General features: G+C 38.5%; 1 protein-coding gene across 4 annotated transcripts in view; it reads right to left on the reverse strand.

Moving 5' to 3' along the window:
- The window catches only part of ULK2 (unc-51 like autophagy activating kinase 2), a 112,514-nt gene that overhangs the window by 49,680 nt on the left and 38,892 nt on the right, over positions 1-23,942 (reverse strand). For all 4 annotated transcript variants that reach the window (XM_045824094.1, XM_045824093.1, XM_045824092.1 and 1 more), the window contains 2 exons: positions 22,178-22,349; positions 10,388-10,448 (listed from right to left, as the gene is read on the reverse strand). In XM_045824094.1, the coding sequence (XP_045680050.1) occupies positions 10,388-10,448; positions 22,178-22,349 (233 nt within the window). The remainder of the gene's footprint in view (positions 1-10,387; positions 10,449-22,177; positions 22,350-23,942) is intronic.

The following is a 23,942-nucleotide window of genomic DNA, read 5'->3' on the forward strand; positions in this document are numbered from 1 at the left end:
GATTACCTTCTTTTTTTATAGCCACATAGTATTCCATTGTGTAAATGTACCACAGCTGTTTTATCCACTTATCTACTGATAGACACTTGGGCTCTTTCCAGATCTTGGCTATTATAAATAGTGCTGCAATGAACATAAGGGTGCATATATTCTTTTTGAATTAGTGATTGGGTTTATTCAGATATATTCCCAGAAGTGGAATCGCTGGGTCATAATGTAGTTCCATTTTTAATTTTTTGAGGAAATACCTTCCTGTTCTCCATGGTGGCTGCACCAGTCTGCATTCCCACCAACAGTGCGTGCAGGTTTCCTTTTCGCCACATAATTGCCAACACCTGTTGTTTGTTGATTTATTGATAATAGCCATTCTGATAGGTGTGAGGTAATATCTCATTGTGGTTTTTATTTGTATCTCTGGTGACTAGTGACATTAAGCATCTTTTAATTAGGATTTTTTTTAACTTTTACATTGTCAGGTTCTAAAATCTTCCTGATAATCACCAAAGGGAACTTAAGAAGCTGGATAAAGATACTCTAAGATCTAAACTTAGCAACTTCATAATTTAAGGCATCTGTCTCAGGGAATCCCAAGCAACCAGCTGGCTTCTCTAATAACTCTGGTTCCTACCTTTCCAGCATACCAGGAGATGAAAGCCATGGCACATGTTCTGTAATGTCTCAGTTACTGAACAGCACCTTTGAGTAGACTTGCTCAGTCTAAAGTCTTCCCTGGACAAATCCCCAGAGTTCCAGCTATCAAAGACCACTGCAGTTACTTTTCTGTCTAGCTTTACATTAACACCAATATTTAACCATTACCCAACTCCCTAGCCCAACATGAAGAGAGAGAACACCTATCTATGTAAGCCCTAAGTTTCCAGCTGGTCCTCACTTCCACTAGGTCCTGTAGTTCAAGGATTCTCTATGTGAAAAGTCATCTTTGACCCACATGGAATACCAGGAAAACTAAGCAGTCTGTTGAAAGTGTAACACAATCATATGTCATTCTATCTACTCTCACAAATGCTGAGAGAGAGAGAGCAAAAATGCAAATGGACAAAAAAAGATGAGGAGATTTCATGACCATGTCTTCAAATTCACAACCTGTACAACAGCAGATTCCTAATTGTCCCTCTCCATTTTAGAAAGACTCCATGAAAAAAAACCCAAGGGGTTAAGTGATCAGGATGGCACTAATACAGCTAGAATATAATACCATGGACAAAAAGAAGAGGGAAGGGAAGGATCTATGCAACAAGAGTTCCCAGGAAGTCCAATCTCTGCAATCAAGTGCCAAGCCAGAGCTGTCAGCTCATCCTCACAGGGCTGTGGCTAAGGGAATAGGAGTAAAAGAGAAGTAACTGCCTAGGCTGGTAAACAAGCCCATAGCTTCAGGTGAAAAGCAAGTGCCAAACCCATTAAGTAAGGGGCTAGTGTCTGTAGGGCCACAAATATAGGAATCCATTAGAGATGACTCACTTTAATGCACCCTGTGTTGTGCACACATTGGGCCTCCATCAAAATTCTTATATACTAAAACTAAAAACAAAAGGGAGGGAGGGAGAGTAACAACAACAAAAATTTTAAAAAACAAAAATTGTTTAATTAAAAAAATTCTGACCCTGGCTGGCGTGGTTCAATGACTTGAGTAACGGCCTGTAAACCAAAGGGTCTCTGGTTCAATTCCCAGTCATGGCACATGCAGATTGGGCCAGGTCCTCAGTGGGGGCACATGCGTGCAAGAGGCAACCATGCACTGATGTTTCTCTCCCTCTTTCTCCCTCCTTTCCCCTCTCTAAAAATAAATAAATAAAATCTTCAAAAAAGGATTCTGATATCCTAACTCCTATGCCTGTGTCTGCATTTCTGTCTGTATGCACAAGGAATAGATATCCCACTCCCTTCACATACTGAAGGCTGTCATATGGGTAGTGAAACACTGAGAAGTGTTTCTTTAGGTGAAAATGCACTTATTAGTGAAAAAAGTTCAAGAATTATACTTTAGGAAGAGAAGCTGAGAAAGGAGGCAAAGGCAACTCAAGAAGAAAAAATGGCAGCAAATCAAAAGTGAAAACCTGGAAATATGAGGCCTGTCTGAAAAAAGTCCAGCCATTGTTAATATAATGAGAACGGTGTACATGGCATCTATGTATCCTGGCAGCCAAACAGAGTAGACTGGGATGCACATGCATGAACAATGACAACTTCACTGTAGTAGTCAGTGGAGGCAGTAGGTGACATTGAGTGAGCACATGTACCATGTGGCCATCACATTCAAAATGACTGAGCAAATAGAGCAATGAATCTAAATCAAATTTTGCATTAAGCCTGAACATTCCTCTTTGGAAACTATTCAGATGATTCAGAAGGCCACAGCCATGGGAAACTGACATTTGGTAGCTTCATCATGACAATGAGCCCACTCATGCATCTCATCTTGTGCAGAGGTTTTTGGTGAAACATCAAATCATCCAGGTGACTCTGGCCCACTACAGGCCAGATTTAGCACCCTTCGACCTCTGGCATTTCCCAAAACTAAAATCACCTTTGAAAGGAAAGAGATTTCAGACTGTCGATGACATTCAGGAAAAATGCGATGGGACACCTGATGGTGATTGACAGAACTGTGTGAGGTCCCAAGGTGCCTATTTTGAAGGGGACTGAGGCATCATATATAATTATCATACTTAATTATATCCTTAGCTCTGGCTAGTGTGGCTCAGTGGACTGAGTGCCAGCCTGTGAATCAAAAGGTTGCCAGTTCAATTCTCAGTCAGGGCATATGCCTGGGTGTGTGGGCCAGGTTCCCAGTGGGGGAGTGGGGGCAGATGTGAGAGGCAACCATATGTTGATGTTTCTCTCCTCCTCTTTTTCCCTCCCTTCTCCTCTCTCTAAAAATAAATAACTAAAATCTTTTCTAAAAAATTAATCTTAATAAAAATAAAATAAATAAATTTTAAAAACTTATCCTCAAAGACGGCAGAAAACAAGTCTTCGCAAAATTTGTTTATCCTCTTGGCTCCAAAACTGCGCATCAGGTACTCCAGGGTGCCTCTGCTACTCAGAGGGTGCTCTAGAGTGCATTATATTCTTTAAGTAAACATAAAGATGCTCAGGACAAAGTACCACTACTCTAAACTAAATTTACTATTAAGATCTTTGGGCAGAACTATGCAACGAATGCAACTGTTAGGTATTTTATTAGCATAGAAGCATCACTAAAAATTACTGAAACACTATGGGAACTTGTAGCTTTACATATTTTACTGATAAACTACCACATGGTCCAAAATTCCTAGCTCAATTTGAAGTTTTTCCTATTGCATTTTATTGTTTTTCCTATTTAAATAAATTCCCTCAAAGTGCTGAAATGCACCAACACTATTAAGAAGTTGTTACCAAATTTTCAAGGGCATGTGGTAAGCTTTCCTGAGTAACCTAGTGTTGGGAACTGCCCTGCCTGGTTTCAGAAGCTGTAACCACCGCCCGCCCCCCATGGCTCAGGCTGAGAAAGCGACCTTCAGACCATAAGCCACTAAGCAGACAAGGCTTATCTCCCTGGCAGGGGCGCCACTTCTGCTCCTTTTACTTCATCCATAACTGGCCCCCAATGCTTGCTCCGTTAACCAATGACAGGTAAAATTCCCCAAGGGGGGAATGACCTAAGACAGGCATGATCACGTGGAGGCCCCAAGGAAGGACTTGGGGACTACAGCAAAAGGGGGTGATGGACCCTTGCCCCTCGGCTATGACATGGTCTGAGTCCTCATTCTGTCTGCAAGAAGTCTCCTAATCTCTTGGCTGCCTTACTACCCCTGCCTGACTTAAGCCTACGACAATGCCGTAAGCCTGAAACAATGCTGGTGGTGGGTACTGCCTTGTGCTGTAAAGGGCAGGTTCCCTAGGGCAATCAGGCCTAAGAAAGAATATGTAAAATCCAGTGAAACCTGCTTTGTTTAGAATGCTCTCAATTAAATAAGGGTCCAAGCAAGAAGTGAGTTTGTTCCTCAAAGTTTCATAGCTCTTTAGCTATCTGACCCTGACTCAAAATAGGCCCTCACAGTTCTTTGTTATCTATTGTTTGATCCTTACTGCCTGACAATGATTAATGAGCTTTACCTGTATTCTTGTGCAAACAAACCCAATAAGAGCCCATTGAGGAAAAGGCTCTTGGCCCTTCTCCTTTGAGAGATCAGCCACCTTTCCTCCCCAAGCAGATCATGTCTTGGTAGACTTACTCACATCCATGGTGGACGGGGGGAGCTTAGCCCACAACCTAGTAGGTTTATATTGTACAGCTGGCATTCAGTGAGGAGAAAGGTCAGCAATCTGGTCAGTAATGTCAAGAAGTACAACTTTATAAACCTTTTCAGAAGATAAATGAAATGAAAACCTCAAGGGAACAGGTACTTTGAAATTACTACCAATACAGCTAAGGTAAGAAAAGAGTCATTCAAGTGTGGCTCACAAGTGTCTACCTTTTACATGACACTATAAATTCATCCTATGCTCCTAACCTAAGCAGTGCTTTCCTGAAACAGCAGACTAAATTTGTGCCTAGATAGCCAAAGTACTACAGGCCAAAAACTTCAGATGCCAAGACTTTCAAGGGCTTTAGTTAAACTCAACCAACATGTACATAGATTTCCCTCAATAGGTCCTACAAAGTAAAATTCTATATCCTGAATTATATTTTCCTAATTGTCAGGATGGCAGGGTAGGACAAACATGGCAGCTGAACTACAAACATGGTGGCTGAAACAAACATGGCATCTGAACTACAACCCAGAAAAGACGGCTGACGTCAAACCAGGGCACGAGGAGAACCACCAATGATATGTTGCCGCTTTCTTCGGAGGGGACCAATCCCCAGCTCACACGGAGAGGGCCAACCAAAATAAAACCCCACCACATTCCCCATCTGCTCGCAGCTTTCTCAGCCTCACCAGAGGGGCCAAGAAAGAAACGTCGCCCGGGTGCACAAACCCCAATAAAGCTCTATACTGCCTAATTTTGTGGCTGATTGACATTTATTCCTAGGAGGAGCGTAAGAAAACCTTTCACTAATATATTAAGGGAGATACAAATTTGTATAAGGAGATACAAAACCTTAATGGCCCCATGAAGAATAAGTGTTTCATCTACAGGAAACTATTTTAATTTTTCACACAGCATAATTTTAAATATTATTTTTATATTTATGTTTTCAGTTGCACTTAATATCTTGTGGTAGAGTGTATGATTTTTTTCCCCAAAATATTCATTACATCTCTCTGGATCTACTTTTGCATCTCTGGTGTACGTCCTGTCACAACACCTGAGAAGCAGGTTGGAAGCACAGCTCCTATTTGGGACATGCTATCTTCAAAGCAGAGAAAAACAGACTGGTGACAGACCAGCTTTCAGAGCCATTATGTAGTTCTGCCATCAACTCTTTCCCTTCTCCATTGAGAACAGCATGTCCTAAATTCTTGTAGAGAATCTAAGTGACAAAAACACCAACAACCTGCCCCAAAAACTATGTTAATAGACACACAATAGATAAAAATGCAGTCTGTGACATGAGTAACAGTAAAGGGGGGAGTATACTCCTATAATCTCAGTAGAAGTAGAGTTTTTGTATACAATTGAAGTTATCAGTTCAAAATAGAATTGTTATAACTTTAAGATATTTTATGTAATCGCAATGATAACCACAAAGAATACATCTATGGAATGTACACAATAGAAATGAGAAGAGCATCAAGGTATGTCACCACAAAAGAATCAACACAACACTATAAAAGGTAGTAAGTATGAAAGAGAGAGACAAAAAACATCATAAGACAAAGAAGAGTAACAAATGACAATGAAAAATCTTTCCCTATTACACTAAAAGTGAAAGGATGGAAAATGATACTTCGTGCAAATGATAACCAAACAGAACAGGGGTGGCTAAAGTATTGATAAAATCAGAAAAAATAGACTTTCAGTCAAACACTGTTACAAGAGACAAAAATGATGTTATACAATAAAAAGTTCAATTAATTAGGAAGATACTGTAATTATAAATATGTTTGCACCAAACATCACCACTCCCAAATATATAAAGTAAATATTGACAGATCTAAAGGAAGAAATAGACAATTCTACAGTAATAATTGTATACTTCAAGTACCCCACTTTCCATAATGGATAAAACAACCAGACAAAAGAAAAAATACACAAGCTTGAACAACACAGGCAAGTGAATCTAACAGACATACACAACACTCCCACCAACAGAAAAACAGTGCATTCTTCTTAAGTGCACACAAAACATTTTCCAGGACAGGTGACATGTTAGGCCACAAAACAAATCCTGACAAATTTTTAAAAATTCAAGTCATAAAAAGTATCTTTTACAACCACAATGAATAGAAACTAGAAATCAACAATAGTAAAGGAAAACTAGAAAAACATGCAAATACATAGAAATTAAACAGGACACTCTTAAACAACCAATGGGTCAAAGAAGAAATCACAAAGAAACCAGAAAATATCTTGAGAACAATGAAAATGAAAAGACAACATATCAAAACTTATGGATACAGTGAAAGTAAAACAAAAGTAAAAGTTATCAACACCCACATTAAAAAAGAATGTTCTCAAAACAACAGTTTACCCCTCAAAGAACTAGAAAAAGAACAAACTCAATCCAAAGCTAGCAGAATGAAGAAAATATAAAAATTGGAGCAGAGATAAACAAAATTGAGAAAAATAGAAAAAATATTTAAAAATCAAAGAATTTAGAAGTTGGCATTTTAGAAATTCAACTAAATTGGCAAAAAACTTCAGCTAGATTAAGAAAAAAAGGGAGAACAGTCAAAATCAAAACTGAAAGAAGGTAATAGGGGAACTTAAGGGTTGAAGATTTTAGCAGTAGTTGATAAGTTAAGTGACTAATGCATGTAAAAAGCTGTTGTTCCAGGAACTGGAATGACTGACTCCAGGAGGTGACAAGCAATTCAACCTTAGTACCTCAGAGGGTCTACAAGCCATTTACTTGGTATCTGAGCCATTGTGTTCCAGGGAGGGAACACCTGAGATGCAGATAAGAAATGTTGATCAACAGATGAAGAAGTAATAGAAAAATCACTGCCAGACTGCAACTTTTATCCAATTAACCTTTTTCCCAAACCCCTTACCTACCCTTCTATCCAATTAATCTTTTCTTAAACCCCTTACCCACTCTTTCTCCTCCTTATAAAAAGGTCAGCTTGAAATGAGATGAGAGATGGTTTTTGAGGGTACATAACCAGCTCTCTTCTCAGACTGCCAGCATCTGAATAAAACACCCATAAAGATTCAATCCTTGTCTCTACTCATTGGTTCTGGTAGTGACAGGTAGCATGAATGCTGACTTTTCTGGTTTCAAAGGGACATTTCAACTAATGCCACAGATACGAAATTAATAAAAACAACTGATTACCAACAAATTGGATAGCCTAGAAGAATGGATAAATTCCTACAAACACACAACCTATCAAAACTAGATCATGGTGATTTATACCAAACATTTAAATAATTAACACCAACATTCCTCAAACTCTTCCAAAGAGTTAAAAAGGGGCAGTCCCAACCCCATTTACACTCCCAAGAGTTCAGCATTACCCAATTCCAAAGCCAGACATAGACACTACAAGAAAGGAAAACTACAGAAAAATATCCCCAAATGAAATTTGATGTAAAAATCCTTAAAGAAATACTAGCAAACCAAATTCAACATCACATTAAAAGGATCATACACCATGGCCAAATGGGACTTCTAACACCACATTAACAAAATAAAGGATAAAAACCACATGATTATCTCAACTGATTCAGAAAAAGCATTTGACAAAATCCAACACCTTTTCATGATAAAAACATCCAACAAACTAGGAATAGAAGGAAATTATCTTAACATAATAAAAGCCAAACATGGAAAGCCCACAGCTAACATCAAACGCAATAGGGAAAACTTGGAAAATCTTTCCTCTATCATCCAGAACAAGACAAGAATGCCCATTCTCACCACTTCTATTCAACACAGAATTCCTAGGAAGAGCAATTAGGTAAGGAAAAGAAATAAAAGGCATTCAAATTAGAAGGAAGAAATAAAATGATCTGTGTCCACATATAACATTATCTTAAATGTAGAAAACCCTAAAGATTTTTCATACACAAAAAATACATAATATATATAAAACCATTTTTAACAGTTCACAAATTTAGCAAAGTTGCAATACAAAATCAACACACAGAAATCAGCTGTGTTTCCATACACTAACAATGAATGATACAAAAAGGAAATTAAGAAAACAATCCCATTTACAATAATATCAAAAAGAATAAAATATCTAGAAATACATTTAACCAAAAAGGTGAAAGATCTGTATGTTGAAAACTACAAAACAATGCTGAAAGAAATTAAAGACATCCCATATTCAAAGACTGAAAAACCTAACATTGTTAAGATGTCAGTATTGCCCAAAATGCCAATCCTTATCAAAATCCCAATGGCATTTTTTTAGGCTAGAAAAATCTACCCTAAAAATCATGTGAAATCAAGGTGCCCTGAACAGTAAAAACAATCTTGGAAATGAAAAACAAAACTGGAGGTGTCACATGTCCCGATTTCAAAATATATTACTAAGCTACAATAATCAAAATAGTGTGATACTGGCACAGAGACAGACTTAGAAACCAATGGAACAGACATCCCAGACACAGTGCCTTGCATCTTCAGCAAAGGTGCCAACTCCACCCAACAGGAAAAGGGCAGTCTCTTCAGCAAATGTTGCTGGAAAAACTAGATATCCATATGGAAAAGAATGAGGTTGGATCCTTACCTTACACCATATTAAAAAGTTAACTAAAAATGAATTAAAAATCTAAGCATAAGACTCAAAAGTCTTATCTCCTAGAAGAAAACATAAGAGAAAATCTTCATGCCTAATTACTGAAGTAGGCAATAATTCTTGGATATGGATACCAAAAACACAGGTAACCAAACAAAAAAAAATAGACAAATGGTACTACATCAAATTTTAAAACTTCTGTGCTCAAAGGACACCTCAATAGAATGAAAAGACAATAATAGCAAATGGGAAAAAATATTTGTAAATTGAATATCTGATAAAGGGTTAAGATCTAATACACATAAAGAACTCCAGAACCCAACAACAAAAAAATAACCTGATTAAAAAAATGGGCCTGAAGATGAAGATGATATACAAATGGCCAACCAATATATGAAAAGATGCTTAAAACCACTAATAATGAGAGAAATGCAAATCACAACGATAATGAGGTATCACTTCCCACCCATTAAAATGGCTATTAAAAAATGGCTATTATTGCCCTGGCTGGTGTGGCTCAGTGGACTGAGTACTGGGTTGAGAACTGAAAGGTTTCCAGTTCAATTCCCAGTCAGGGCACATGTCTGGATTGCAGGCAAGGTCCCCAGTTACAGGCATGCAAGAGGCAACCGATCAATGTAGTATCTCTTGCACACTGATGTTTCTCTCTTTCTCGTCTCTCTAAAAACAAATAAATAAATCTTTATAAAAAATGGCTATTATTTTAAAAAAACAGAAAATAACAAATGTTTGCAAGGTTGTAGAGAAATCGGAACCCTTGTACACTATTAGTAGGAATATAAAATGGTGCATCCACTATGGAAAACTATATGGTATCTCCTAAAAAATTAAAAATGGAATTATCATATGATCCACCAGCCCCACTTTTGAGTATATATCCAAAAGAACTAAAAGCAGGGTCTTGAGCAGATAGATACTTGCACATTCACATTCATAGCAATATTACTCACAATAGCCCAGAGGCAGAAGCACTCCAACTGTCTACTGACAGATGAAGAGATAAACAAAATGTGGTACATCCATACAATGGAGTATTATTTGGGCCTGAAAAGGCAATTATGAGACATGCTGCAACATGGACTATTCTTGACAGCATTGTACTGACTGAACTATGCCAGTCACAAAAAGACAAATATTGTATGATTCCATTTATATGAGGTTCTATAAAGCAGTCAAACTCATGGAAACGAAAAGTAGAATGGTGGTTACCAGTGCTTGTGGAAAGGGAATGTGGGGTATTGTTACACAATGAGACTGAGTTTCAGTTTTGAAGATGAAATAGTTCTGGAGATCTTTTGCACAGCATTGAATATACTTTACTGAACTATAAACTTAAAAATGGTTAAGGCAGCAGTTTTTATGTGTGTTTACCATAAAATTTTTTAAAAATATGGTCAATTGAAAAACAAAATCAATTTTAGAATCAAGAATACACAAAGTTCTTTAACTTTACTCACAAAAAAACACAAAAATATAAAAAAACCTTTAACTATATGTAAACATACCCTCCACACACCAAGAACTCATTTGAAGCTCGTCTCCCAACAGTTCCTATTGGCATATCATCTAAAGGAGAAAGAGAAAAATATAGTCACTTTAGCTACACCATCTATTTAAACATAAATTGTTCTTACGTGATTATTAGTGTGGACAAGAAAGGGGCCACGTACTCAAACTGACAAGTTCAGGAGAGGCCTGCATGGTAGCCCAACAAACTCAAGAGACCTGAAGTAACTACATGGGATGGTCTGAAATGAAAATGTCTCAACTAAAAGCAAGTCATGGCAGGTAGTCAGGTCCTAGGCCAACATCTTCCCTGACAAAGGTCAGTCTTTACCTTACTTGGGCCTATCTATTGTCTTTTTGAATCTGTAACAGGCCTTTGGAAAGTCAGCATAATCCCCTTCCCAGACCCCTCAGGGTACAACCTCCCACCAGAGCAGAAGACCACAGGACCCCCCGTTGTTATCAGGTTCTCTCATGTACTATCTCTTTGTGCTAGAAATTGTCATTGTTAACTATACCCACCTATGTCTATCCATTTTATTTTTTTACACAATTCCAGAGGTTTCCCCACTTGGCTTTCTTCCACCTCCCTAGCGTATCACCAATGAATTTCATGTAACCCCCTTAGGCCTCCTCCTTTGATTGCCATGTATAAAGTAAGGAGCAATACTACCATTCTCAATCCATTGAGATGTTACTTCCCAGCTACTGTCATCAGTTTGGCTCAAATAAACTCCTAAAAATCTTCTATAGGTTTGAATGTCTCTAATGTTGATATTAGGAAACAATCTGAGGGCAACCATGTGCTGACCTGCAATTTCATCCATGAGGAACAACAGGTAGACACAGAACACTGTGCCCAACTGAACACACAGGATGCAGCCCTCCTAATGCCCACTTCTAAAGCAAACATCAGGTCTTTGAAGGTAATGTAGGTAAAGTGTCACATTCATTTCAGGATTTACATATTTCTTCACCATTTAACATGTGCAAAAAATGCTACTGTTTTATTGTGTTCCCTTTAATGCATTACTCACAAAGGCTTTGAGTATTGTACCCCCAATCCCAATTTGGCCATAAATTGTACATTTTTAGTGAATAATTTTGCAGGTTGTACTGATTTTTAGGAACACATGTCATATTCTAGCACAACTGACTGTAAACACAGTATAGTTCCCTCTGAGGCTGGAGCACTTCCTCCTGCTGCAGAACACTCCCTTGGGTCTTGCATGGGTTGTTGAGTAAGACGTCATGGCAGCTGAGGCCTCCAGACACAGCAGCACCTGCCACAGGTCATCTACTCCTCAGTTACCCACTTATGGGAACAGAGCACAGCTCAGAGGGCAGGGGTCCCTAATTCCTTGTTGCTGTCATATCCACTGTATCACATTGCTTGCGTGATTTTAAATGGCACTAAAGGTATAATATGTGTTGAGGTGAAATCACAGTGTGTTGAGCAAATAATATAAATTTTAAAAAATAAACTATTCTGCTAACCTATGTTCAAAACTGGATGAAAACAATCACAAATACCCCTCTGAGTGGCCCTAAATGGGCACTGAGAAGTATACCTATTTTGTACCTATTTTGAAGCTTATAGTCTAGTAATGAAAGGAGGTGATAATGTCAGGAGGTGGGGAGAGGGATGAGGAAAATAAATGAGAACCAGAGAGCAAGGGGCAGGAAGCAAGAAAGCCTCTATTCTATAGACCAGTTACCTACAGGGTGATAGAGGGAACTAGGTAGATGGGGCAGGGACAAAAGCTAGATTTCACTAACTGTACTTCATTTTGTAGGCTTTGAATTTGAAACTATACATAATTATGAAACAAAATTAAATTAAAAAAGAACAATCCCTAGAAATCAAAAGTAAAATGAAGCAAATATAGCACAGCCACCAAAATGAGTTATTTCAAGAGACTTTAAACTCAATCATTTAACAAGACATTCCTAATGAGATTATCCTAAGGACAAAAAGACCCACAAAATGTTTTAAATATTTTTTAGTAATCATATTGTTATTTTGGTATCATATTGTTGTTTTGAAACTACTGGGAGAGGACAGAAAAGAGCCTAAATTCACAAAGGCAAATGAACAGAAAAGTTAATAGCCACAAAAATTTGGAAGCTAAAAGGTTGTATTAAGTGGTATTTGACCTAGAAAACCCAAGAAGATATAATCCTTAGCCAGCAGAAGGAAAATTCAGAAGTACCAATTTATATACAGGAAAAGCCTAGATGTCTTTACTTGGGACAGAATAAAACACAGAGTTCTCTGACCTGCAGCACACCAGGCAGCGGCACATCATGAGAAATGGCTGGGGGAAACAGAGGCGGTAAGTGAAATTCTACACACTGTGCTACTAAGATCTCCAGCCTTCTTGCCCTGTTTGTCTCCCCCACATGCTATCAGGTACATATACTCTTCAGGCAGAAGACTGGCTGAGACTTCTCTGGGGGATCTGAGAAATCTCCCAAAAGGAAGCAGTCCAAGGCAATGACAGCCGTGTCACTCAGTATAGAACCTTGCTGTTCATAAGACCCACTATACACAGAGCCTTCAAACATTTTACTTGTCCGTTCTTGATTATAAGCATACAACAATTACCAAATATCCAAGGGAAGAATTACTATGAAAACCCACCTCCAAAACAAACTACCAAGGGAAAGAACTAACATTTTTTAAGGAAAAGTTAAGATATATATATATAGATATATAGATATATAGATATATAGATATATAGATATATATATAAAATTAATGACCTCAAAGATAAAACAAAATAGTGCACCATGAAGTAAAATAGTGCACTATTCAGAAGGAAAAAAGAGCTTATGAAAATTCAAAATATGAGAACATAAATGAAAAACTCAACAGAATAGTTAGAAGAAAACATTAAGGAAATTTCCCTACAAGTGCAGAGCAGTAACACAAAGAGCAAATCAGACAAAAAGAAAAAAAATAAGAAAATCAGAGAAGGGTATTGAGATATCTATTATCATTTTTAAATTGTATGGATGTTTTAAATATCTTATATGGATTCTTAAGAAGCTTAAGGAGCTCCTAGTCAGAAGTTTAAAAGTCACCATTCCACCCTAACAAGTAAAAAGCTGAACAGACTGAAAAATCAACAACTCTTCTTAGGTCCAAAAAGGACAGGAAGACACAAGCAAACCGAGCCCCCAAGATTGGAGAGACACATAGGTAGACACAGGGAGCTCTGGCTTGCCTGAGAAGAGATTCCAAGCAGAAACCTCCATGGAAATCAGAGCCAGGACATAAGAACCTGGCATTTCAAGATAGGAAATCAACAATTTGCTGGAGGCCTGGTGCAGACAAGTCTAAGAGTTACAAACTCCAGGAGGACCCAGTCAGAGTGGGGCTCATGGTATTGTCAGATATACCTCCAGGAGCTCAATCATATTCCCACAGTAAATATGAGAGAAAAATCCCTACCTGTTTCCAGCAGGGAGAGGGAAATGGAGACATTTTTAAATCAGTCCAAGCATTCTGATCTTAACAAGGCCAAACTATTAATCTGCTCAGGTTAAGTTCTGAGCCTAATTGACCTGAGGGAAGGGAAACACCCAACTCCAGCCCCTATAGCCATCCTGTCCCACCTAACTCAGGAGAAACTGGGAAACACTGTGAAATTTTAAGACCAGAGGCTCACTCAAAGACTGAGAGCAGTTCACAGGCCTACAGAGTGCTGCCCCTCCTTCACCCCTCCCCACTTCTTCTAAAGGCCTATTTAAAGCAGTTCCTTTCACCTGATGCAGCAGCATGTATAGGTATCAAGAAAAAATTACAAGGCATTCCAAAAAGCAAAATGCTTTGAAGAAACAGAAAAGCAAAACACTTTGAATAAACAGAGAAAGCATCAGAACCAGACATGGCAGGGATGTTAAAATTATCAGACCAGGAATTTAAAACAACTATTATTAACATACTAAGGGCTTTAATGGAAAAAGTAGACACCATGGACGAACAGATGGGCAATACAAGCAGAGAAATAGAAATCCTAAGAAAAAACTATAAAGGTGAAAGATAAAAACAAACAAAACTGCTAACAGAAATGAAGAATGCCTTTGATAAGCTTATTAGGAGACCGGACACAGCTGATGAAAGAATCTCTGAGCTAGACAATATATTAACAGAATCCTCATAAATCAAAAAAACAAAGAAAATAAAGTCTTTTAAAAAAGAACAGAACATCCAAGGTCTAAGAGACAACTACAAAAGGTGTAACATACGCGTAACGAGATTACCAAAAGGAAGAGAAAGAAAGCAACAGAAGCAAATATCTGAGACAATAAATAATGTCAGACTCGAGTCACAGATCCAAACGCTCAGAAAACACCAAGTGGATAAATGCCTCACGCAGCTACAGTCATGCATCACTTAACTATTCTGACAAACGCATCATTAGGCCATTTCTTCATTGCAGGATCATCACAGTCACAAAACCTAAATGATGTAGCCCACTACACACCTAGGCTATAGGGTATATCCTAATACTCTGCAGAAGACGAAAAGTAATTTTCCCTCTAGCCCTCTGGGTTCTTGGCTGGGACATCCCCATAATAAAAGACAGATCAACAAGAGGAAAACAAACTAAAGTTTAATAGCATGGATACTCCTGTATACACAGAAGAGACCCAGGAAAATTGAGTAACTCGCCAAAATCTCTGAAGCCACCACCTTAACTACCATCTTCCACTGAAGACAAAAGAAAATTGGGGTAAGGGGTAGTTATCAAAGGTTATCAGGAAAAGCAAAGTCAAAAACAGTAAGGTTGTTGTGCATATTTAAGTCCTTTGTCTTCTGCATTGTAAGAGTTTCTAGAGATAACGTCATCCCCCTTTTCCTAACACCCTAAAAATGGGCACCTCCTTTACAAAGGTAAATATCTTTTATAAAGGGTAACTTCTATTGGTTTGCAGAGCTTTTCCTATGTCTGCTATTTCTCAAAATTAACCAGCCTAAAACAACCCTTATGGTAAAGAGACATATTTGGGAGTGACAAGTTATGTTTCCCTACATCTCCTAAGAACAAATCTGTACAGTACATTACTGTACTGAATACTGTACCAGGCGTGTCCAACCTGAAGCCCACAGGCAGCATGTGACCCAGGTTGGCTATGAATGCAGCCCAACACAAAATCGTAAATTTACTTAAAACCTTTTTTTGCTCATCAGTTTTCATTAGTGTTTGTGTATTTAATGTGTGGCCAAAGACAACTCTTCTTTTTCCATTGTGGCCCAGAGACGCTAAAAGATTGGACACCCCTGCTAGACAATTATAACAAAATAGTATTTGTTTAATGTGTTGTTCTAAGATGTTATAAGGCTAAGACATCTCTAGGTAACAGAAATTTTTCAGATCCAGTACAATCTCATGGGCCTACCTTTGTATATGTGTCCTTTCATTGACCTAAAAACATCATAATGTTGTGCATGACTGTACCTCTAAGCCTAACAGGTTCACATTACAGAAAATCAAAAGTGAAAAATTCCTGCAAGATACCAGTAAGAAAGAACGCTACGCCTATAAAAGAACAAAGATAAAAATTTCATTTACCTCTCCTCAGTGTGGACAAAAAGAGGCCACATAGGAAACCTGGCAAGCTCAGGGGAGGCCTGTGTGGAGACCTAAAGTAACCACACAGGATGGTCTACAATTAAAACTTATTAACTAAAAGCAGATCATAGCAGGCAGTCATGTCAAAAGCTAGAATCTTCCATGACAAAAGTCAATCTTTACTTTAACTGAGCCTGTCTATTGTCTTTTTGCATCTATGATAACAAACCTTTGGAATGTTAGATGACATCCTGTTTTCCAAACCTCTGGAAACCACCATACCAGAGCAGGGACCACAAATCCCTTCATTGCTACTGTTATTATGTTAATTGATGACTGCTAACTATGTAAAGGAAGTATGTGTCTTCTGTTTTATCTTTTTACAATCCCAGAGGTTCCCCCCAACCTTTGCTTTCTGTCTCCCTAACCTATCCAAACAATTTCATGTAGCCCCCCTTATGTCTCCTCCTTTGATTATAATGTATAAAATAAGGTGCAAAACTGTCATTTCCCAAAGCATTTTCTCAATCTACTGAGATTTTGCTTCCTTGGAGTTGTTGTCAGTTTGTCTCAAATAAACTCACAGAAACTCTCTACAGCTTTGAATGTTTCTTACATTGATTTAAACAAGAAGAGAGTAGAGTGAAATATTTAAAGGCTTGAGGGAAACAAATCACCAACTTAAATTCTGAACCCTAAAAATTCTTCTTCAAAAGTGAAGGAAAATACCAAAGACTTTCTCAGACAAATAAAAATTGAGGGACTTCTGGCCAAGATGGAGGGCTAGGTAGACACACTGTGCCTCCTTCCACAACCAAGATAGGGACAAAAACAATTTAGAAACAGAATAACAACCAGAACTGACAGAAAACCATATGGAAGTTGGACAACCAAGGAGTTACAACAGACACTTCATCCAGACTGGTAGAAGGGGCAGAGTCCAGCATCCAGGCAGCCAGGCAGAGAAGGGTCGCAGCACAAAGAGTGGTGGGACCGGACGCGTAAAGCATCCCAAGTGCTCAAGACTGCAGCGGGAGGACCCTGGGTGTGCAGGCAGTGGCTGGCAGATCCTGGGCACAGGGTGGCAACCAGCAGACCCAGCAAGGAGGCAATTGTGAAGCAAGGCACTATGCGCAATCCAGGGTCCCAGCGCCGGGATATAGAGTCTCAGGACACTGACTGAAAACAACTGTGGGGTTGAGGCACAGGGAGAGACTTCCAGCCTCACAGGAGAGTGTGTTGGAGTGACCCATGGGGTCCTACAACATACACAAGCCCACCCACATGGGAATCAGCACCAGAAAGGACCAGTTTGCTTGGGGGAAGCTGCAGAAGGGACTGAAATCCCACAGAGAGCAGAGCAAACGCCATTGTTCCCTCTCGGACCCCACCCCCACATACAGCATCACAACCCAGCAACTGGGTTGCCCTGTCCTGGTAAACACCTAAGGCTTTGCCCCTCATATGTAACAGGCCCAGCAACCACCAAAAAAAAAAAAAGAAAAAAAATGGCCCCAACAGAAGAACAGATCAAAACTCCACAGCAAATACAACTAAGCAACTAAGAGATAGCCAACCTATCAGATGCACAGTTCAAAGCACTGGTGATCAGGATGCTCACAGAATTGGTTGAATTTGGTCACAAATTAGATGAAAAAATGAAGCCTATGCTAAGTGAAATGAAGGAAAATGCAGAGGGGACCAATAGTGATGAGAAGAAAACTGGGACTCAAATCAATGGAGTGGACCAGAAGGAAGAAAGAAACATCAAATCAGAAAAGAATGAAGAAATAAGAATTCAAAAAAATGAGAAGAGGCTTAGGAACCTCCAGGACATCTTGAAACATTTCAACATCCAAATTATAGGGGTACCAGAAGGAGAAGAGGAAGAGCAACCAGTGGAAAACTTATATGAACAAATAATAAAGGAGAACTTCCCCAATCTGGCAAAGGAAATAGACTCCCAGGAAGTCCAGGAAGCTCAGAAAGTCCCAAAGAACTTGGATCCAAGGAGGAACACACCAAGGCACATCATAATTACCTTAGCCAAGGTAAAAATGAAGGAGAGAATCCTAGAAGCAGCAAGAGATAAGGAGACAGTCACCTACAAAGGAGTTCCCATCAGACTGTCAGCTGATTTCTCAAAAGAGACTTCACAGGAAAGAAGGGGCTGGAAAGAAATACTCCAGGCAAGAAGTAGTCATGAAAGGCAAGGGCCTACATCCAAGATTACTCTATCCAGCAAAGTCAACATTTAGAATGCAAGGGCAGATAAAGTGCTTCTCAGATAAGGTCAAGTTAAAGGAGTTCATCATCACCAGGCCCTTATTATATGAAATGTTAAAGGAACTTATCTAAGAAAAAGAAGGTAAAAAACATGTACGGTAAAATGTCAGCAAACTCACAATTATTAACAACCACACCTAAAACAAAAACAAAAACTAAGCAAACAACTGGAACAGGAACAGAACCACAGAAATGGAGATCACATGGAGGGTTAGCAACAGGGGAGTGGGAGGAGGAGAGAAGGGGAAAAGGTACAGAGAATAAATAGCATAGATGGTAGGTAGAAAATAGAAAGGGGGAGGGCAAGAATAGTATGGAAAATGTAGACGCTAAAGAACTTATGACACATGAACATGAACTAAAGGGGGGAATGTGGGTGGGAGGGGGTATGCAGGGTGGAGGAGAATGAAGGGGGGGTAATGAGACAACTGTAATAGCATAATCAATAAAATATATTTTTTAAAAAACTGAGAATATCTGCCTTGCAAAAAATGTTAAAAGTTCTTTAGAGAGAAGGGAAATAATGAGTCAGAAAACTGGATCTACAAAAAGAGAACACCAAATAAAGGAATAAGTGAAGGTAAAATAAAACTTTCATTGTTTTTATTTTTACATGATCTAACAGGTATCAGTTTGTCCAAAATGATAATAGAAACAATGTCATATATTCAGTTACATATCCTTATATACATTATATGTGTATATATGTATATAGGCTTACGGATGTTTATACAAGCAAAATGAATGACCACAATGATACAAGGGACAGGAGGAAAAAGGAGGATTATTTTGTTATTATAAGGTGAACTCCTACTACCCATGAAGTAGTACAGTGTTATTTGAAAGTGGACTTGAATTATTATTATGTACATTTTTTCTAAGTATAATTGATGTGCTAACAGAAAGAAAATGAAATCATAACAAACAAAACAACAAGACACAAAAAGAGTGGAAGACAACAACAGAAACAAAGAACAGGGACAACAAACAGAAAAAAGTAACAAATATGGTAGATATTAATCTAACTATACCAATCATCACTTTTAATGTCAATGGTCTAAATGCGCCAATTAAGAAAGATTTCAGAGTGTATCAAAACATAAGAGAAACTCACATTAAAACATAAAGACATATATAGATTAAAAGTAAATGGATGCAGGCCATGGCCAGGTGGCTCAGTTGGCTGTAGCGTCACCCATACACCAGAAGGTCGCAGGTTCAATCCCCAGTCAGAACACAACCAATCAATGTTTCTCTCTCTCCCTCTTCGTCTCTCTCTTTTCTTCTCTAAAATCAATTAACATATCCTCGGGTGAGGATTAAAAAATAAATGGATAGAAAAAATAAACCATGCTAACACAAGAAAGCATGCTAACATCAAAAGAAAGAAGCAGCTATATTAATTTTCAACAAAGCAGACTTTAAACTAAGAAAAATTATCAGAGAAAAAGAAGGGCATTACATAATAATAAAATCATATTTACATAAATATAAGCAGACATAATTCTTAACATGTACTCTCATAACAAAAGAGTCAAACCATGTAAGACAAAAACTGATAGATGCAAGGAGAAATAGATGAATCCACTATTATAGTTGGAGACTTCAACAACCCTCCCTCTGAAACTGACAGATTCAGTAGACAGAAAGTCAATAAGGACAGAGTTGAACTCCGTTGAACTCCGTAACACCATTAATCACCTCAGCATTGACTGACATCTATAGACTACTGCATCCAACAACAACAGACCATCATTTTTCTCAAACTCCCATGGAACACTGACCAAGAAAGACTACAGACTGGACTACAAAACATACCTTGACAAATTTAAAAGAATAAAAATCATGCAATGCTTGCTCTCAGACAACCATGGAATAATACTAGAAATCAATAACAGAAAGACAACTGTAAAATCCCAAAATACGTGGAGATTAAACAACACACTTCTAAATAACTCATGGGTCAAAGAACAAACTTCAGGGGAAACAATATTTTGAAGTAAATGAAAATGAAAACACAACTTACCAAAATTCTGGGGAAGTAGTGAAAGCAGTGTTTGAAAAGAAATTTATAGCATTGAATGCACATATTAGAAAACAAAAAAGATCTAAACTCAATAATCTAAGTTTACACCTTAGGAAATGAGAAAAAGAAGAGCAAGTTAAATCCAAAGGAAGTGGAATAAAAGAAATATTAATTAGAGCAGAAATCAATGAAACTAAAAACAGGAAATCAATAAAATCAATAAAATGAAAAGTTGTTTCTTTGAAAAGATTGAGAAAATCCATAAACTTCTAGCCAAGCTAATTAAAAAACAGAAGGGACACAAACTGTAGTATTAGCAATGAAAGAGGGGACATGACTACAGATCCCACTGAAATTAAAAAGATAAGATACTAGGGGGAATAGGAAAAGAGATAATAAAAGAACTACTATGAACAACTCCATACCCACAAATTTGATAACTTAGATGAAAGGGACCAGTTCTGTGAAATATACAATTTGCCAAAACTCACACATGAAAAAACAGACAATATAAACAGGCATATACCATTTAGTCAACTTGGATTTGTAATGGAGTACAGAGCATGAGTCCCCTGAAAATAGGAGAACAGCTGCTACAATCCTATCTTCAGGCAGGCCGGGGGGAGGGGGAGAACAGAGGGTAGTGTTGAAGATACAACTGAACATCATCGGCAAGTTAACAGCCATGCCTTTCTGAAGCGAACAGTGCTGCCCTCCAGCACAAATTGTGTAAGTGTCTGAGAACATTCAGGGACTTGTGACTGGAGGGGTGGGGGAGGGGTGGGGGGAGTGGCAGCTGCACCCTGGATGGCCCTGTGTCACCAGGGACTTTTGTGCTGACTGAAGATGGCAGCCAAAAGTAGGTAAAAGACACTGGGGAACTGGCAAAAATGGCAGATGCTGACACACCATAGGAAGGGCTGGATATGAGGTCACAAAGGAAGTTCCACGCTAAGCATTTACATCAGGGCAGACTAGTCAGAGAGAAAGAGAGAGAGAGAAAGAGAGCGAGCGAGAGAGAGCGAGAGAGCGCGCGCGCGTGCACACAAGCCCACGAGGTCTGCAATGAGAGAAAGTCAGTTAAGTCTGACATGCGTCAGCCTGGAAATCTGCCTGGAGAAGATGGCAGCAGAGGCAACGGAGCTGTGGGCACCTGCCTGGCCACCGGGATTCATGAGAGATGCTTGGAGCTGAACTGTGACTAGGAATGCTGAGCTGCAGACTTCTACTTCTGCAGGCGAATTCTGAAACTGGCCTGGTTTGGCAGGCAGTGGGACTCAACAGCAGAAATCTGCCATTATTTTAAATCAGTATAACCTTTAACCCCTTTCCTTTCTCACCAAACCCTTGCACTGGGAGTCATGCCTCTTGGCAATGGGCAGTCAAACCCCACAGTTGTTCCACAACAGCACAGACTGGGGTTCTGTAACAGGTTCATCTCCCTCTGCAAAAACTCTTCCTATATATTTACGAAGTTCATTCCTAAACTTACGCCATTATTTTCTGAAGGACATCCAGATTGTTTTAAGACTCCTTTTACTCTTAGGGTTTTTTTCCAAAAGAGGTCTCCTCCTTTAATTTCTTTCCTTAAATTTAATTTAATTTCTCTTATTCTGATGGCTTCTCTATTTCTTTAGATACACACAGAGTTTGAGATCATTTCCTATAAAGTTTTCATCTACTTTCAGAATACAAAGTTATTGTGTTATGGAAGATGATGGAGCAGATTTTAGAAAGGTAGGTACATAATATTGGGAATTCAAACAACTAAATAAAATGCCCATTTGAAAATGCCCTACCTAAGAGAGTGTGAAATAAAGGTTAAAAATTAGGTTAAAAATTGCTAGTCTAGTAAATTAAGAAACAGAATGTGTACAAGCAGAAAAGATTCTCACATGAGTGGTCTGACGAGATGTTGTGTGGAACCAAAACAAAGTCATCCGTGTCGCAAGAGGAGTTCTTGCTACTAGTACTGGCAGAGTCTTTGGACACTTGTAGGTAGTTGGGAGGACCCAATGGTGGGGAGGATAAGTTTTCTTCCTGAATATGCTGCATATCTGCAAGGGACTAAAATTAACAACATAAAATTAAAACTGGCCTAAGAAGAAAGTACAAGTCAGAATAGCCATTAGACTAAAGAATTTTTTTTATTTTTCATCAAAGTGGGCATAAAGTTCAATTCCATCTAAAATTTCAAAAAACCTCTTTGGAAATCTTTCCCTTAGAAAAGCAGTTTCAAACCTCTTTGCATAAAGACTTGAAAAATGTTTTCCAAAAGTGATACTTAAAAATGTATCATGCCACCAATCACATGTACAATAACTGTAGGCCTCTCCTAAAACTTCTGAGGTGAGTTTGCCCCATCCCAGAATCCTCAGTTTCAGCTCGTGGCCTCACAAAGCAGATACTCAGTTAACTGTTCCCTTAATGACCAAAGCAAAATGTCCAGGGAGTTGAATGACACCTTGAAAGCACACAAAGTTTTAAATCTCCAATGAAGAAAACATTATAAATAGGGAAGCAAGGGACTATAGTATGTAAAAAAGTAAATAAATCAATAAGGATAATTACATTTAAGCCTAGAGATTGATTTACGCTCACAAAAAGAAAGATTTGAAAACATGAAAGGTGTGGGTATATTTCTTTTGTTTTTCTTTTGTTACAGGGAGGAGTTAGTCTGTGGGAGATAGGACAGAAAGGGAAGAAAAACACATAAATATATTTAAACAAATACTTAGGCATAAGTAACTATCTTTTGGGATTTGTCTAGTTCAAGGACTCTAGTGACAACTCTAACTGAATGTGTTGATTTGATTATACAATGGTTTCCTAGAACAATGAACTTCATAACTTACTGTGTATTGTGTCAAATCCCCATTAAGTTTAACCTTTGTTTCTATTTAAGAAAAGAAGCCCTGGCTGGCATAGCTCAGTGGATTGAGCGCGGGCTGTGAATCAAAGTGTTGCAGGTTCAATTCCCAGTCAGGGTACATGCCTGGGTTGCAGGCCATGACACACAGCAACCGCACATTGATGTTTCTCTCTCTCTCTCTGTCTCCCTCCCTTCCCTCTCTGAAAATAAATAAATAAATAAAAATTCTAAAAGAAAAGAAAAGAAAAAATAACGCTCTTTAAACCCAAGTCTTAAACACTCAGTTCATTGCCGGTGCTTCTCTGAATGTCACTATGCAATGAAATTTCCTTATCACATGTGTGTGTGTGATATACACATGATATAAAATCTCATTACTTTTAAAGAGAATTCATGCCTCAAGGAAGGGAAGATGGAAGGACAAACTTTACTGAATATCAGCCATGGGCTGAGCACTACTGAGAGGTCTCCTGGCATCACCTAACTTCTGTGCCATTATGAAATCCACTTTACTTTTAAATAAACAAAACTCAGAAGATCAGGATTTGCCCAAAATTACACAACAAAAAAGCAGTCAAGTTGAGATGTGATTCCAAGTATGTCCACAACTTCTTTGCAGTGGTTTAGGCAGAAACTCTCTAAATTTCTTACCCTGCTATTTATAAAATCATCCGTGTCCACAACCATCTTGGTGAAAGACAGGCTTCTCCTTCACCCAAAGCTAGTCTCTCCACCTGTGTTCTAAATCCATTCTCCCCACCTCTTCAAGGACCTAGATCAAATTCCCT

Source organism: Phyllostomus hastatus, unplaced genomic scaffold (assembly GCF_019186645.2).
Source record: "Phyllostomus hastatus isolate PE091 unplaced genomic scaffold, TTU_PhHast_1.1 phas_scaffold_55, whole genome shotgun sequence".
In the NCBI taxonomy this organism is placed as follows: Eukaryota; Metazoa; Chordata; class Mammalia; order Chiroptera; family Phyllostomidae; genus Phyllostomus; species Phyllostomus hastatus.